At 41.2% G+C, this 18,569-nt stretch overlaps 1 protein-coding gene across 1 annotated transcript in view; it reads right to left on the bottom strand.

The window, feature by feature from the left end:
* LOC134582597 (uncharacterized) overlaps nt 1-18,569 on the bottom strand; it is a 146,154-nt gene that overhangs the window by 73,670 nt on the left and 53,915 nt on the right. Inside the window, exon 5 of the mRNA XM_063439266.1 lies at nt 9,145-9,275. Within this exon, the coding sequence (XP_063295336.1) occupies nt 9,145-9,275 (131 nt within the window). The remainder of the gene's footprint in view (nt 1-9,144; nt 9,276-18,569) is intronic.

The following is an 18,569-nucleotide window of genomic DNA, read 5'->3' as shown; positions in this document are numbered from 1 at the left end:
GGTAACTCCCAAGGGATCGATTACGCTCTTATACGCCCACCTAAGCGAGAAGAACAAGGAATGGGGAAACTTACCGTACACAGATAAATGGGAATCTGAATTGGGAGAAGTGCTCGAAGGCATTGAATGGCAAGAAATCTGGGAGGCAAACTCTAAGGCCTCCATATGCACCACTTTTCAGGAACAATCCTGGAAGACCATGCTGCGATGGTATACCACCCCTACACAACTTTACCATATGCACAAAACGGAAACTGACAATTGTTGGAGAGGATGTGGCATGCGCGGCACTTATCTACATATGTGGTGGGAGTGCCCAAAAGTTCAGGCCTTTTGGACAGCAGTCAAAGATATACTGATACAGGTGTTTGGCAGGCCACTGCCCCTGAATCCGTGGACCTATCTGCTTAACAGATCTGTTGAGGGCTGGTCCAAACGAGAACAGGCATTAATACACAAAGTGACCCCAAGTGCTCGCAGGGCAATAGCCACGGCGTGGCTGTCGCCGGAAGGCCCTGATATCCAAACCATAGTACCCAAAATAAAGGACTGCAGGCTAATGGATGACCTGACGGCCAGGGTGAAGGGATCTGTGGAGAGATTCCTGAAACTATGGGAACCTTGGGACAATTGCGCTCTGGCTGATTGAAGAGGCTAGTAAATAGGCCCGTGGCTATTTGACTGGGTGCGGACGAAGGTGGGGACCGTGTTTTTTTCATTTCTGATCATTGTTCAGTGGTATCCCCCTTCTCCCTCCTCCTCCTCCCCCCCATTCTTCTTTAAGCATCCTTTAAGGGACACTCTCCGACAGAGGTTGGTTCGTCCTTGTCTCGTACCTCTCAACTTCCTCATCTTTTTCACCCCCCCCCCCCCACCAAACTTTTTCCCCCCTTTTTTCTTCTTATCCTCTATCTGGACTTTTTCCTCTTTTCTCCTTTTTCTCGCATTCTCTTCTTTCCTCTCTTTTTTTCTCTTCTCGCTAGCCTGTTTGACGGATTGGACGGTACAGTGGAATCGTTTGGCTACCCTGACTGGGTGTCACAGAGCTTTGACAATCCTCATGCAGGGCTTGAATAAAAGTTTAAAAATGTTCTCGACAGGGAGGCAACCCATGAACGATCCGGGACCGGGTCGTGAGGGGGATTGCCATTAGGCCAGGCTTGGGTTGCGTACAAATTTATACAGACTACGCGCAGAAGAGCTGGCTGCTGCGTAAGTTAAATGGTTACAGTACATTCGCAATACCAGACGACTAGGCATAGAGAAATGATAACATGTGTTTTCTTATATTAAAAGTGGAGTAATAAAAGTCGACATAGGATGTGTACTGCCGCATAACGCTGTTACTTATGTATAAGTGATTGCCATGTCCTGAGTCTGGCTTCTGCGCAAGCCCCATTGTTGCTTGATTATTGCTATTGCCTTTCTCTGTCGAATTCAAAAATAAAGAATTTAAAAAAAAATAAATAAATTGCTAGGACCCAGTCTCCAACATCTGAGATAGGGGCTGACCAAACGATGAGATGCATAACAAGATTTGACACTGGTTGGGAACCAGTGATGGATATAATAAATACATTTTATACACTAGCAACAACGTTATGAAGATAATTACGAAGAGACCAACAATGACAGCCAAGAGAGCTCCAAACTTGAACGACATCCTGGACCATAGTCATCTATCCCAACCTGCACCACAACCTACATGGCTCACACCCACAAAATGATTTTTTTACAGCCACTGTAAATATCTAATACCTACCAAAATAAAAACTTTTGTGACCAACCAAACTTACATAATAAGAGGTCCTTTATCAACTGCTTTTCATTCAAAGGTGATATATCTGGCTAACTGCATATTGTATGTATGAGTGCAGCGTGTGTATGTATGAGTGCAGCGTGTGTATGTATGAGTGCAGCGTGTGTATGTATGAGTGCAGCGTGTGTATGTATGAGTGCAGCGTGTGTATGTATGAGTGCAGCGTGTGTATGTATGAGTGCAGCGTGTGTGTATGTATGAGTGCAGCGTGTGTGTATGTATGAGTGCAGCGTGTGTGTATGTATGAGTGCAGCGTGTGTGTATGTATGAGTGCAGCGTGTGTGTATGTATGAGTGCAGCGTGTGTGTATGTATGAGTGCAGCGTGTGTGTATGTATGAGTGCAGCGTGTGTGTATGTATGAGTGCAGCGTGTGTGTATGTATGAGTGCAGCGTGTGTGTATGTATGAGTGCAGCGTGTGTGTATGTATGAGTGCAGCGTGTGTGTATGTATGAGTGCAGCGTGTGTGTATGTATGAGTGCAGCGTGTGTGTATGTATGAGTGCAGCGTGTGTGTATGTATGAGTGCAGCGTGTGTGTATGTATGAGTGCAGCGTGTGTGTGTGTTGCAGAGCCTTGGTGGGGAGTGGGCAATTTTTTTAGGATTAATTTTTATTTTATTTAATTATAATTTTTTTATTTTAATATTTATTTTTTTATTATTTTTTTGTAATATTTATTATTATTTTATTTTTTTTCGTCCCCCCTCCCTGCTTTATACATAGCAGGGAGGGGGGCTCCTTCCCTGGTGGTCTAGTGGCATTGGTAGTTCAGTAGGGGGGGGAAGAGGGGGCTGTCAGAGAGTTTACTTACCTCTCCTGCAGCTCCTGTCCGCTCTCTCCTCCTCTGCGCCGGTCCGTTCAGCACCTCTATCAGCTCACACTAAGTCTCGCGAGAGCCGCGGCTCTCGCGAGACTTACAGTGGGAGCTGACCGAGGTGCTGAACGGACGGCGCGGAGGAGGAGGGAGCTGACAGGAGCTGCAGAAGAGGTAAGTAAACTCTCTGACAGCCCCCACAGTCTCTGTCTGTATTATGGCAAAAAATGTGCTGAAAAACTGCTTATATTAGAGATTAGAGGAGAGAGAGGTTCGGAGATAGAGAGAGGTTCGGAGATAGAGAGAGGTTCGGAGATAGAGAGAGGTTCGGAGATAGAGAGAGGTTCGGAGATAGAGAGATAAGGATATATATATATATATATATATATATATATATATATATATATATACACACACACACACACACACACACATATATATATATATATATACATATATATATACATATATATATACACATACATACATACATACATACACACACACAGTCATACTAAGTGTATTTTTATATTAATATGTACATATATTAATATAAAAAACACTTTATATATATATATATTATATATATTTATAAAATACAAATAAGTAATTTAAATAAAAAAATGTATAAAAAATAATAAAAATTAAAAAAATTATATATCTATATGAAATTTTATTCTAACTGTATTTTGATATTAATATATATTTATATCAAAATACACTTAGAATGAAATTGTATATATATCTATGTATCTATAAATAAAAAGAATACGAACTATACATATGTCCATATACAAAATTACATAAATAATTATATAAATATACACATAGACTTCAAATATATAAATATGCATATATATTTAAATTCTACGCGCGTATTTATATAATATTTTTACATAATTAAGTAATTTTATTGATTGCAATTTAAGGGACCTGCCTGCCAACCCAGGTCGAAAGTCCAGAGAATTTAATTTGTTAGCACTGTATTTTACCCTGTAACGTTCTACGACACCCTAAAACCTGTACATGAGGGGTACTGTTTTACTCGGGAGACTTCGTTGAACACAAATATTAGTGATTCAAAACAGTAAATCATATCACAGCGATGATATCGTCAGTGAAAGTGACTTTTTTGAATTTTTCACACACAAACAGCACTTTTACTGATGATATAATTGTTGTGATACATTTTCCAGTTTTGAAACACTAATATTTGTGTTCAGCAAAGTCTCCTGAGTATAACAGTACCCCCCACGTACAGGTTTTATAGCGTTTTTGAAAGTTACAGGGTAAAATATATGGGTCAAATATTTCTTACATTGAAAATGGCCAGGTTGGTTACGTTGCCTTTGAGAGCGTATGGTAGCCGAGGAATGAGAATTACCCCCATGATGGCATACCATTTGCAAAAGAAGACAACCCAATGTATTGCAAATGGTGTATGTCCAGCCTTTTTTAGTAACCACTTAGTCACAAACACTGGCCAAAATTAGCGTTCAATTTAGTTTTTTACTTTTTTCACACACAAACAAATATGAACGCTAACTTTGGCCAGTGTTTGCGACTAAGTGGCTACTAAAAAAGTATGGACATACCCCATATTGAATACCTTGGGTTGTCTACTTTAAAAAAAATAAAAAAAAAAATAGGTACATGTGGGGTGGTATTCAGAGATTTATGACAGATAGTAGTGTTACAATGTCACTATTGATACATTTTAAAAATGTATGTTTTGAGACCGCAATATCCTACTTGTACTTATAGCCCTATAACATGCAAAAAAATAGTAAAAAGCATGTAAACACTGGGTATTTTTAAACTCAGGACAACATTTTGAATCTATTTAGCAGTTTTTTTTCCATTCGCTTTTGTAGAGGAGTAAAAGATTTTTCACATAAAAGTCAAAAAACATGTATTTTTTTTCAATTTTTCATCATATTTTCTCTTTTTTTAAAATTAAATTACATGAGATTATATAAATAATGGTATGTAAAGAAAGCCCCCTTTGACCTGAAAAAAACCCAATATATAATTTGTATGGGAACAGTAAATGAGAGAGCGGAAAATTACAGCTAAACACAAACACCACAAAAGTGTAAAAAGATGCCTGGTCGCAAATGTACAACATCGCAAAAACAGTCCGGTCCTTAAGGGGTTAAAGAGAATGGGTCCAAGTACAGATACCTGAGGTACCCCACTGGTGATAATATCATGCTACAAATATACTCTATTGATTACAACCCTTTGTTGCCGGTCACTCAGCCACTGCCTACAGCTACACATCCACAAGTTCCACAATGGAGAAGCATCAAACCTCTTTTCAAGCCACTGAAATGCTTAAAACACAAGGGGGAACATTAAACCCAAATTACTGCAATAGGAATTCAGATGGCTTTTCACTTTTAAAAACGCAGAGTATTCTTGGACTCAATGAAGAATTCAATTACACAAATTTCATCACATAATCATGTGAAGTCAACCAGATCATCACATGTTAAACTGTATATCACATACTTATTTGGTCCAACAGCATATTTATTATGTATCATTCATTATACATTTTAATTTGTTTTCTTTATCATTATTATTTTTTTTTTTCTACTTTTGTTTGGCATTACCACCATTTTTACTATTTTTCGGATTCTCTCATACCATATTTGATTACTTTGGGGACTATAAACTGTTTAGATTCATAGCACATCAGGAATTATTAGTCTGAGAAGATTTTCTACTATCAACAAATCTTATGTTCCCTAAAGAAAATATATAATGGATTTTCTCCATGTGATTTACCCCTTCTGCCGATATAAACATAAATTTAGAAGTGTCCAGCCATATCATTCAATGCTCTATATTACTCTTCAAGAGACTGGCATATGGACCTGATCTCTTCAAATGTTATACCTTCTGGGTGGTCCTTAATCTTCCAACATTGCCTACTAACCTATAACAAGACTCCTGAACAGGATAATACACTTAGAGGCAATTACTAACAACCTTTCTGCTTGATTCATGATTATAGAGGCTTCTGCCTCTGACAATTTTAACAGCTGTATTTATTTGCCGTAACTATTTATATCATCCTGTGACTTAGATGTGCAGCAGCCCATTCTTATATAATCTCAAGGTTTCATCCTTATATACTGTAACAGAGCTCCCTGTACCCCTGACTGGGTTCCTCCGCCAAGGACCGCTTTCTAGCTGGAACAGGGAACAAACCTCAGCACTTCTACCCACAGTCGCTGTAGCTTGACCGGGACCCTGGAGACAAATGGGATATTAGCTCTAGACACCCCTCAGTCCTAGGAGCTCTAGTCCTTACAAGGACTTTTCCCCGTTAAATCCCCTGCAAGCTGGAACAGCAGACCCAAGGGTTAAATCTTCCTTCCCTCCAATAACAGGACGACAGAGTTTTGGAGTACAAGCTGGAATTTTTTTGGCAGCCATAACTGGCCTTATATGCATGTCCCCATGCAAGGGGCACTCCCCTCTAGACCTTGTGGGGGACTGCAGCACAAAGTCACAGACCAATGACAAAAGCTGTTTAAATGCATGACACTCCCATATACAATTAGATAACTGGATCAGTACTGTACTAATCTAATCCAATTACCTCCAAGCACAGAAAAAAACAAAACAAAAAAAAAAAACATACAATACAACACCACCACACGGAAACCCCACAAAAAATCCAAAAATCACACAGATCGGTTCAGGGGTTCGGGATTTCCATGGAAGTCATCATTTTGACCAACCGTGCACATTGTCCTATGCCCAAAACAGTTCCATGAAATCAGTGCCAATGGTCAGTCAACTTCGGTAGTCTTTTACAGATTTCCCTGCAGGGCCCATAGTCTGTGGGCAGGAGGCTGGCAAGCAAGCTCCTTCATGAGCTTGTGACAAACTCACGTGGGAAGAGGAGTTTGTCACATTTACTTTTTTCAATATTCTATTTCCTGGTGTTTACAATCGGGAGACTTCGGCAGAAATAACCGCTTAGTGGATAAGCCCCACCAGTGGTCAATTAACCAATGACAGCCTTAAAGGTTTCATTCAAAAACCGCATGGCTTGCAGACTGCCTCCAACACTCCTGATGATCCCGGCAATGGCCGCTGGGTGAAACGTGTGTCTGGTGCTTTTCTCTGTATTTCCTGAACCAAGGGGCTCTCAAAAAAATAAATAAAGTATAACTCCCAAAACTTCTAGCCTCTTGGGTTAAGGACTTTAGTACTTTTTACTGGCTACTCCTAAGCTGGGTTTCTCAATTTTATTTGGGCATTGGGTCGCTATCTCGATCAGACCTGAAATCATATTCATGGGTTTGCGACGTGGAGGGAACAGGTGTCGGCTGACAAATATGCAGGGACTAGTTATTTAGTTTAATTCTCAATATTAATTGCCATTTATATACAGATTCTGTAGCGCTTTACAATATTATTAGAGGGGGCAAGGATTAATAAGACAATTACAAGTTCACCCCTCCACCACCGGTTTCCAGGTGTGGACCACTCCCCCTGAGTAAGAATGCTACTGTTAAGGTATACTCAAGCCACATTAAAGGACAGAGGAGATCAACTATGGAAAAAAAATATTAAAATAACTGTCAGGATTACCAATTGATTTAGCACGCAGAAATAGTATCACACCTAGGACTAAGGATAACGTCTAACCAGACCTTAAAATGGCCAGACTTAATGTATCCAAGAAAAGTAAAAATACTTGCAGAGGTCAGGGATACACAATGAGACAACGATGAGGGAAAGCCAAAAAAGTCTAGCATACCAGAAATCAGTGAAGTCAAAAGGAAGCTAAAGTGAAAAAACAAATAATACGATCAGGAACACACACTCTGATAACCAGCAAAGGGAAACTACGACAGAGCAATGAGTGGAAGGAAAAAGGAGTTTAAATAACTCTCCTGCAAATCCGATTGGCCGTACCTGATCTTTGACCCCAAAACGTGGGTGTGCGTCTTTTGCATGACGTTGCACGCATGTTGACGTAGTCATTAACATGTGCAGACGTGGGGATATAATATGGCGTAGATTTGCAACGGCTGGCATCCGACATGTTACAAAAGTCAGGCATAATGGCGCAGGACTGCAGAGCGGCACTTCCACCACTCTCAGGAAGGTAACCACTATAATCGCCACATGGAGAGGATGGATACGTAACACACAAGCAGATACAAAAGTTTGGCCAAGTGGTTGCCATGAAAATTTGCATCACAGACATGTACTGCTTGGATACCCAGTTGTTAGCCACGTCTCTGGTAGAATGGGTGGCAACCCTGTTACATGCAAACATATTTGCTAAAGGAATAGTTTGCCAAATCAAAGATGTTAATGAAAACGCCAGAATAAAGCTCAGACCCTTCAGAGATCAAGAATAGTGGACACAGACTCTCTGCGTGGAGATGCTGAACATTTCCCATGCACTGATTCAATGAATCTCTATGAGGAGATGCTAATTTTGCTGCACATGCGCAATAGCCTACAATGCTTTCCTATGGGAAAGTATTGGATTAGCGAAGAGCTCTCTTAGCCATGGAGGCGGGTCCAGCAGCAGCGAGACCGGCATGGCGTAAAAAAAAAAAAAAAAGTGCGTAAAAACACCATTCCCATGTGATTGGAGGGGGACCAATCACCTAAACAGTTTCAATACAATTTAAGTCCACCCAGCCTCCCAGAGAGCTGGAGTGGATTGGCTTTCTCTGGCGTCCAGTTGAGCCATCTTAAAGCTCTTCTCCCTTGCACCATTTAGTGCTGCTGGGGACGGAGTGACGTCATATTCCGGCTGCCGGCATCATTGCAGGATGCAAGGGAGAAGAGGCACAAGGCAGAGCAAGAAGATTACCGCTACCTCGCCACTTTCTCTCCCTCTCTCTGAGGGAACGGGCTGACAAATTCATAAATCGCAATGGCGACCTGTGATTTGTCGAGCCCTGCAGTAAAGTTTGGGCTTAACAGATTTGAAGGCTATTACTGTGCTCCGGAAAGAACTTCACACCTTAGATTTTTTATTTTTTTTTTTATGTTGGCATACTGAAATGGCCATCTGAGCTATGAACCTATGAAAATTTGCAGGTCTGTATTTATGAAATTACAGGGGTTAAAAATCAATTTGGATTATTTTTTTCAACTATCATTCAATGTGTCAGTAACCAGGGCAATAAATGGACTTTAAAGGGACACTCTAGTCACCAGAACCTTAATGCAGTTAGTATGTATAGTATGTCCCTGTAGACATTTTAACGTAAAAACTGGATTATTAACATTAAAATGTTTTCAGGAGGCTACCAGTCCATATCAAAGGATATTCCTAGTTTACTACTGCAGATAATAATTAGGAATAAATATTTCACCAGAGAATTAAAATAATTTTCAGCTCTGTAACAAATGCTTTAAGTAGTTATGATCTTAACTTAGTGTATTTATATTTAAACCGAAAAACCTTGAGCAACAGCATTAAAGGCTTATTAAGAGAAAATTATTTAAGAAAAAAAGTCACCTGCTAACTTCATAGCGTCAAGATCAGGGTCTCCTTTTAATTTATATATTTGACCAGAAAGGGTTTTTACTTTGTAAGAGTTAACACGTTCCACAATAGCACTGCTGTGCCAGTCAACATCCTCCATATCCCTGTGAAACAAGAAGAAATCAGCCAGTTAAAGAAATTTAATATGAGCATGTAAACATTTTTCCAATTCTAAATGATCTGTGGTGTCTAGTACAAAAATAAAAATAAATTTAGTACACATTTTGGGGGCAGGCAAACCCCCCAATTTTTTGGAACCTCCACCAAATCTCCTTTGGCACTATAAAGTGCCTTTAACATCCAAAATACCAAAGTTGGGTAACTGCAAAGATAATTTATTAGGGAAAAACAGTCATTTTACTTACCGTAAATCCCTTTCTTAGTATAGTGGCAGTACTTACAAGTGGGATGTTCCTTAGGGTTCTAGACAAGAAGCTCCCCCTTCTTTAGAATTTAAAATGTTGTGCTCCGCCTGCTGCCTCCATATAAGCTGTAACCCAGAGACACACACCAGTAATACAAAAGAACCAAATGGAGACCGAATGATGCAAAGAATTTAATCTATTTGAAAGCGGAGGGAAAGCCAGTACTGCCACTATACCAAGAAAAAGGGCATTAACGGTAAGTAAAATTACTGTTTTTCCCTTCGTATAGTGGCAGTACTTACAAGTGGGATATAGCAAGACCCCTGCATAAAACAAAAGGGTGGGAACTCAGCAGGCCACAGCTTGTAGCACCTTACGCCCAAAAGCAGCTTCAGATGATGAGAATACGTCCAGCCTATAATGCTTGATAACGGTATGTAAGGAAGACCAAGTAGCAGCTTTGCAGATGTCTTCAGGTGAGGCGGCTGCTTTTTCAGCCCAGGAGGTCGCCATAGCTCTAGTGGAATGAGCCTTTAACGGGAAACTAAGGGGAATCCCTTTGGATTGATAAGCCATCCTGATTGTATTCGTCAGCCATCTGGCCAAAGAGGGTCCTGAGACAGCACAACCCCTGTTAGTGCCCTGAAAGTATACAAATAGATGATCTGAGGATCTAAATCCCTGAGTCTTCTGAAGATAGATTTTCAGGGATCTTCAAACATCTAGGAGATGCCACTTTCTTTCCAGATCCGATGTAGGAGATTGACAAAAAGCCGGCAGGACAATAGGTTGGTTAATCGCAGCACTAGAAATAACCTTAGACAAAAAAGAAGGCTTGGTGTGCAGGACCACCTTGTCTTGATGAAAAATGGTGAATTCCGGGGGGGGAAGAGAGCTCGGATCTCACCTACTCTTCTAGCAGAGGTCATAGCCACCAGGAAAGCCGTCTTGAAGGTAAGTAGCTTGATAAGAACCTCCAGTAATGGTTCAAACGGTGGTTCACAAAGGGCTTGAAGCACCAGAGACAGATCCCAAGTAGGGAAAGGTACTAACTTAGGAGGCCTCTTAAGCCTTATGGACTTAAGAAATCTTCGAATAAGCAGGTTTGAGGCAATGTCACGAACCAGGAAGTGACTTAGAGCTGAAATCTGGCCTTTGAGCGTAGATACTCCCAGGCCGGCTTCAAACCCATCTTACAAAAAAGAAAGAATTTCCAGAATAGAGGCTTTGGCCGGATCCAAACCTCGAAGTGAACACCAGGTTCTGAACTTCATCCAAACTCTGAAATAGATTTTCGAAGTGGACAAGCGGACAGAAGACAGCAACACGTCACATAAAAGGTCAGAAAGACCATGGCCTTGAAGGATCACCCTTGCAGCAACCATGCCGTCAGGTGAAACATCTCCAGAGTTTCCACGGGGAGAGTCACATTCTCCAATATTTGAGAAGAGACTGGGAGATGCCAACGTGAGATTGTCATGTTTTCCACTTCTGAAAACCAACTTCTGTTCGGCCAGAAGGGCAGGACTGCAAAATTCTTGCCTTCTCCCATCTTATTTTCTGGACAATCCATGGTATAAGAGCGACAGGAGGGAAAACATAAGCCATGTCGAAGTTCCAAGGTATCGATAGACAGTCTAGGACATCTGGGTAATCTCCTGAATGGAGAGAAGCAAATCTTTGTACTTTCCTGTTTCTCCTTGTGGCCAACAGGTCTATCTCCGGCCTCCGAAACCAGCTCCAAGAAAACTTGGTTTGATAGCGCCCAGTCTGCCTGAGACCAATGGCTTCTGCTGAGGTCGTCTGCAATAACGTTTAGAGACCCTCTGATATGGGTAGCTGATATAGCGAGAAGACTCGCTTGAGCCCAAGACATTATGCGGTAGCAGAGATCTTGTAGAGCTTTCACCTTCGTGCCTCCCTGGTGATTCAAATAAGCCACTGTAGTGGCATTGTCCGACTGAATCCTCACTGACTGATTGGTGACGACTGAGCTGAAGGAAACCAGTGCCTTCCAAACCGCATTTAATTCCCTGAAATTTGAGGAAGCGCCTGCCTCCACTCTGTTCCAAAGACCTTGATGGAACTGAGAACCTAGATGGGCGCCCCAACCCATCTGGGAGGCATCTGTGGTTATCGTAATCCATTGTTCCTGTGCAAACGATAGGCCCTTTGAGATGTTGCTTCTGTGTTTCCACCAGTGCAGTTGTCTTTTCACCCCTTTGGATAGGTGGAAGGGAGAGTCTAGATCTTCCTGTTTTCGTGTCTATTGGGAAAGGATGTCCCATTGCAATGGTTTTGATTCCGCCTTTGCCCAGGCCACTGCTGGGATTGCAGAAGTGAGGAGGCCTAGTAACCTCATAGCATCCCTGATTGAACTTAGGTTTTTTTTGCAGCTTTGATACGACTTAAAATCCTCATTTGTTTCACTATTGGTAGAAAAAGAGAGAGGGACTGTGAATTTACTCGAAGACCCAAGAACTCTAGACTTCGTGACGCAGTCAGCTTGGATTTTTCCAGGTTCGGGATCTCTTAAAACCTTCATTGTAATCTTGAGATGAAGATTTAGCAGTTGTCTTGATTGGGCCTTCAGGAACCAATCGTCCAGGTATGGAACAATCGAGATACCTTTCAGACGTAAAACTGCCGCTATGGGTGCCAGGATTTTCGTAAAAACTCGAGGAGCTGAGGACAGGCCAAAGGGAAGAGCCTTGAATTGTAAATGGAGAATCCTTCGCTTTCTTGTTAGAACCGCAAACCTGAGAAACTTCCGGGAAGATTCTGAAACCGGTACATGGAGATAAGCATCTTTTAAATCTAACCTTGCCATGAAATCTCCCTTTTGTAAAATGTGTGTCACAGACAGAATACTTTCCATACGGAACTTCTGGTACGGTAAGCAGGTGTTGACTTGTTTCAGGTCTAGAATCGGCCGAAAGGATCCATCTGGTTTTTGAACCAGAAAAAGGCGTGAGTAAACTCCCTGAAATTCCCAACGTTTGGGTACCTTCTCTACCACATCTTTTCTTAAAAGAAGAAGAGCTTCTGTTAGGAGAGCCTCTGTTTTTACTTTTGATGGATAGCTTGACAGTAGGAAGGATGGATGTGGTTTCGATGAAAACTTTATTCTGTAACCTTCTGAAACGGTTCTTGTAATCCACCCATTTGAAGTACTCTTTTCCCATTCTTGGGCGAAGAACCGAAGGCGTCCTCCCACTCTTATGGCGTCAAAACTTCCTCTTTTTGTCATGCCTGTTGGATTCCTGTCTAGACCACTGGCTGTTTCCACCTTGTTTTTGAAACCTGCGAAACCGCCCTTGGTAACGAAAGGACCTCTGACCCTTGCATTGAAATATTTTATATCCCTGGGTTCTTGATTCCAGAGGCAGGGCTTTCTTCGTATCAGACATCTGTCTAATAATGTCTTCCAAAGGAGTGCCAAAAAAAGTTTGTTCCTCTCAAAGGGTAATTCACATAAGGATGCCTTAGACGCAGAGTCAGCTGTCCAAGTTCGTAGCCAAAGAGATCTTCTGGCTACTGACGACAAACCCATAATTCTCGCTGATAAACGAAGAAACTCATCAGAGGCATCCGAAAGGAATTCATTGGATAGTTTCAGTAGGAACAAGAGATGGGAAGGATCTGTATCTGATTTTCCCATAAGGGAATCTTCCAGGGCTTGTAGCCAAACGCTCTGAGCTCTGAGAACCGCTAAACCTTCAATTTCAGCTCTGCACTGATATCCTGCGGCCTGGAATATTCTTCTACACAAAGTTTCGGCTCGTTTGTCCATTGGGTCTTTAAGCCCTGAGACTTCGCCAATGAGTATAGTGGTTTTCTTTGATAGCTGGGCAATCTGAACATCCACCTTAGGAAGATCTTCCCATTTTTCTTCAGACTGTAGCTTGAACAGCAGTTTAAAATGCTTTGAAATGAACGCACGTCTTTCAGGATTCTTCCATTCTCTATGAAGGAGATCCAAAATTTTAGGAGACATTGGGAAACCTTTAACCTTACCCTTGGTAGGTTCAGTTTCTTGTACAGCCGTCGTCACTTCTTTAATAAATTTCTTCAGCTCTTCTGGTGGAAAACCCTCCTCCACACTTGAAGCCAGGCTGGAAATATCCGAAGGTGAAAAAAAAGAGCATTCACCAGAAGAGATGTCAGACACAGAAGGAGATCTATTCCTCCTACGCTTTGTGGGCAGTTTCTCCCGAATAGCCGGTTCTTTTTTCACAGCATCTTTAAAAGATTCAAATGTCTGGGACAAATTTTCATGAAACCAGCCCAGGAAGGATGCCATATCAGTCTGCTTGGCATCCGTCAAAAGGAGAGTTTAAATAGTTAAATCTCACCTCAAATCACCTAAGATCCGTGTAGGAGGGCTGGTGACACTGAGAACCAGGACTGTACACCCACCCTTGGGGTCAGGAAGGTCCTGCACAGCCATATAGGTCCAAATTTTGAATTTGGCGCCAAACACCGTTTCACGCATGCTCAGTAGCGCGATTCTGTGTTCGGTGGAACGCAAAGCCTCCCGGGCGTGCGTTCCACCACTGTGCGCATGCGTAACGAGCAATGAAGGAGGACCGCCTGGGAACTCCGTCAGAAAACCACAAAAGACAGTACCCGGTCGCGTTCCGTAACGCGAACCCGGAAGTACTATTGCCGCTCAGTTCCCGCCCCGGAAACTATCGGGCACTCCCCTCCCGGTCAGCAACCTGTGCTGAACACACCAAATCTCCACCTGCACTGTGGGGAAACCTGTCCGTCCCGTTGCCGGGACAAGAAGAACTGGTGTGTATCTCTGGGTAACAGCTTATATGGAGGCAGCAGGCGGAGCACAACATTTAAATTCTAAAGAAGGGGGAGATTCTTGTCCAGAACCCTAAGGAACATCCCACTTGTAAGTACTGCCACTATACGAAGGGAAAAAAAGTGGGGGTGAGAGAGAGAAAGTGGGCATTGCCTCGAATAAATACATTCACGGTAAGTAATAATGTATGCTTTTCCCATCAGATTAGAGGCAGCGCATTACGACAGTCATAACAAACAATCCCTAAGTGTGGGACTCATTTAATCACTGCTTGTAACACCTTGCGCCAAAAAAAAGCTTCTTCTGAGGCCAGTATGTCTAATCTGTAAGGTTTCAAAAATGTGTGCAGAGACGACCAAGTGGCTGCCACACAAATTTACGAAGGTGTAGCTAAAGCCGTTAAGGCCATGATTAATGGAATGTGCTTTAACCCCTTAAGACGGCAGAGAGTTCTATGCCGTCCCTATTTAGATGGCTCTAAACGCCGCAGGGCAGCATAAAACACCCTGCAATCTTATGTACTTACCCAGTCGCGGGCGTTCCCACGCCGGCGATTGCAGTATGGGGACTCACCTGGGAGCCCTCCTACTTCCTCTTCCGCCCCTCTGAGCCATGTGATCACGAGGTCCTTACGAGGACCTCATGATCACATGGACGGCATAGCCGTCCAAGGCATTGCCAGCAGTGTAATGACAGGTACTCCCCCTGCTGTCTAAAAATAAAATAAAACATGCTAAAATCAGGGTATAAATAAATAATACTTAGATTGTTATATTTTTTATATCATATTATATATATATATGATCTAAGTATATTACACACATACACAGTCTAAGTGTATTTTAATATTGATATATAAAACTGATAGTTGGTCTATCGCCGCTGGACATACACCACTAGTGTGGTGCTGCCGCGGTGAGAGGCCAACGTAAGTACCGTGAGAAAACTCCAGGGGCTTAACCCCTAAACAACAAACAAAAAAGGAAAGAAAGAAAAGACAAAAGCTAGTCACAATGCCGAAAGACAAAAGTGGCTAGCTGTGTTTGCCTGAAAATATACAGTAGTCCAATATAAATACAAGATATATACTATATACATAGGATACAAAGAAATTGAGATGACCCTACAGCGTGTGATCTAAACCTTCAGGTAGATACATGTATATATATCTTGATGAGTGTGTAGGAATACGGGTATCACCAGTATGTTACTAGCAATAGGTCTCTGAGATTTATTAGTCTGGCTCTACAGGTTCCTAAAATGCGGTTTCTTTGATTCTATTTGTATAATATAATATTTCTATGTATATATTTATGCAATAATTTTACATAATTAGGCCATTTTATTAATTACAATTTGTAGGACCTGCCTGACAACCCAGGCCGAAAGTTCAGGGAATTTAATTTGCTAGCACTATATTTAACCCTGTAACTTTCCAAGACACTACAAAACCTGTTTTGAAACAGTAAAATGTATTACAACGACATCAGTGACATTTATTGCATTTTTCACACACAAATGGCACTTACACTGACAATTTATTTGTTGTGTGTAACGGATCACCTGGCACCCCGACTGGGTACCTCCATTGAAGGATGCTCCTAGTGCTTCTTGAGGACGCCAAAGCACTCTAGCAGACACCACAACCACCGCAGGTCGAACCTTTACAAGAGCTTAGGAGCGATTACAGCAAGGGAATATGCAAAGCATAGCAATCCTTTGTAGCAGGTTCCCCCCAATAGGAGACAGCACTCCAAATCGAGGGTGAAGCTTTTAATCCAACACTCTGCTTTTATGCCCATTTTACAAACATAGTACCGCCCACAGGGTTTCGAAGAACAACCAATCAATACATTACAAAACAGCTAAACACTCCCATTCATACCAGCAGAAATCCTTCCCTCCGCCTGTGATACAATTATCTCAACACAATAGACTAACTTAATCACAGGCAGAAAATACAGTTTTTACACAATATTAATAACTTTCAAAATATACATGTCATTCACATAAAACATACATTTTCAGAATCAGCATACTCCATATACAAACATACTCAAAAATCATACAATTGCCTCTAGTTGTTTAAAAGTTAGGTGAGGTAACTTATCTCCAGTACAGGGCATATCTCCATTTACAACAGTAAAAAATACCTAAAAATACATAATTCCCCTTATATTGAACAGAACCCCTCACTAAATCCGAACAGCGCTCAGATCCCACGAACACAGTCAAATCGCCATGCGGTTAAACCAGAGCAAGGGCAAAACAACAAGTTCCAACTGGTCTGGCAGTGTCCCTGGGACAGCGCCCTGCTGGAGAACAATATACAGGAAACGGGGGAGGGGCACACCTTCCCATGTATTCAAAGGGGCAGAAAAAGTGTTTCAAAACCCAATAATCCCAAATAAGTTTCTTAAAGGGCAATACATCCCAGGGGCCATAGTCACATGGCAGGAGGCTGGCAATCAGTCTTCTCCAATGCCCAGTGGCGAGGCTGGTTTCGCCACATTGTGATAAGTTTTACTGTTTTGAAAAACTAATATTTGTGTTCAGCGAAGTCTCCCGAGTATAGCAGTACCCCTCATGTACAGATTTTATGGGGTTTTCAAATGTTACAGAGTCAAATATAAGCCTTGCGTTTCAGTTTTTTCACATTAAAATTCGCCAGGTTGGTTATGTTGCCTTTGAGACCATACGGTAGCCCAGGAATGAAAATTACCCCCATGATGGCATACCATTTGCAATAGTAGACAACCCAGGGTATTGCAAGTGGGGTATGTCCAGTCTTTTTTTAGTAGCCACTTAGTCCCAAACACTGGGCAAAATTGGCGTTCAAATTAGTTTATTGCATTTTCAAATATTAACACTAACTTTGGCCAGTGTTTGTGACCAAGTGGCTACTAAAAAAAGACTGGACATCCCCATACCTTGGTATGCCATCACGGAGGTAATTTTCATTAACCAATCTGGCGAATTTCCATGTAAGAAAACTGAAACATTTATCATGCTATATTTGACCCTGTTACTTTCCAAAACACCATAAAACCTGTACATAGGGGGTACAGTTTTACACGTAAAACATTGCTGAATACAAATGTGTATTTTATTGCAGTAAAAGCAAACAGTATTTTGACATTCACAGTTAAAATGTCACGTAGAACCAAGAAAATAAAAAAAATAAAAAAATCTCCAATTTTTTTCCATTTTATTCATATTAAATTATGTTCCATACCTAAATATTTTTATGTTAAATGAAAGCCATGTTTCCCCTGGATAAAATGATATATAATAAGTGTGGGTGCATTTAATATGAAAGAGGTGAAATATGGTTGGACAGACATATAGCGCAAATGCCAGGTTTTGTTTACGTTTTGTTTTGATCACAACTTGTACATTTGGCTGCAGTCTTTAGGGGTCAACCCCTTAAGACTGGAGGGCGTACAATTACGCCCTATTTTAAGCGGCTCTAAACGCCGCCGGGCGTAATTGTACGCCCTCCGGTCTTTTCTTACTTACCCGGTCGCCGGCACGTCCGCCCTCTAGCAGCCCCCCGGCCATGTGAGTGAGGTCCTTGCGAGGACCTCACAATCACATGGCCGGGTTAGCTGGCTGCTGCATTGCCAGCAGGGGGACTGCCTGTAATGACAGGTAGTCCCCCTGCTGTCTGTTAATAAATTAAATGTTAATCAGTATAATATTTTTTTCTTCTTTTAATATATATATATATATATATATATACACACTCACACACACACACACACACACACACACACACACACACATTTATATTAATATCAAATTACACGTAGACTGATACTGATTAAATATATATAATTATTGTTATATATTATATATATATATATTTATATATAATATAAAAAAATATGTAAATACGTAAAAAAATAAAATTAAAAGTAAATAATTAAATATATAGATGTGTGTTATTTTGTTCCAACTGTATTGTGATAATATATACGTATATATCACTATATAATAAAAATATTTTTTTAAAAAATGTATACACACACATACATATACACACACATACATATACACACACAAGAGTAAAATAGTACCTTGCACTCAGGCTCCACAGTAACCAAACCGGGTGCAACACCAGGGCTTGGATATCCAAATAGAAAAAATGGTTGGTGGCACTCACGGATTCCTTAAAATATAACTTTTATTCCAATAGTTTAAGACAGATCAACGTT

The sequence above is a fragment of the Pelobates fuscus genome, chromosome 13, assembly GCF_036172605.1.
Source record: "Pelobates fuscus isolate aPelFus1 chromosome 13, aPelFus1.pri, whole genome shotgun sequence".
Lineage (NCBI taxonomy): Eukaryota > Metazoa > Chordata > Amphibia > Anura > Pelobatidae > Pelobates > Pelobates fuscus.
The sequence above is the reverse complement of the archived record's forward strand: the minus strand, read 5'-3'. Positions and strand labels throughout refer to the sequence as shown.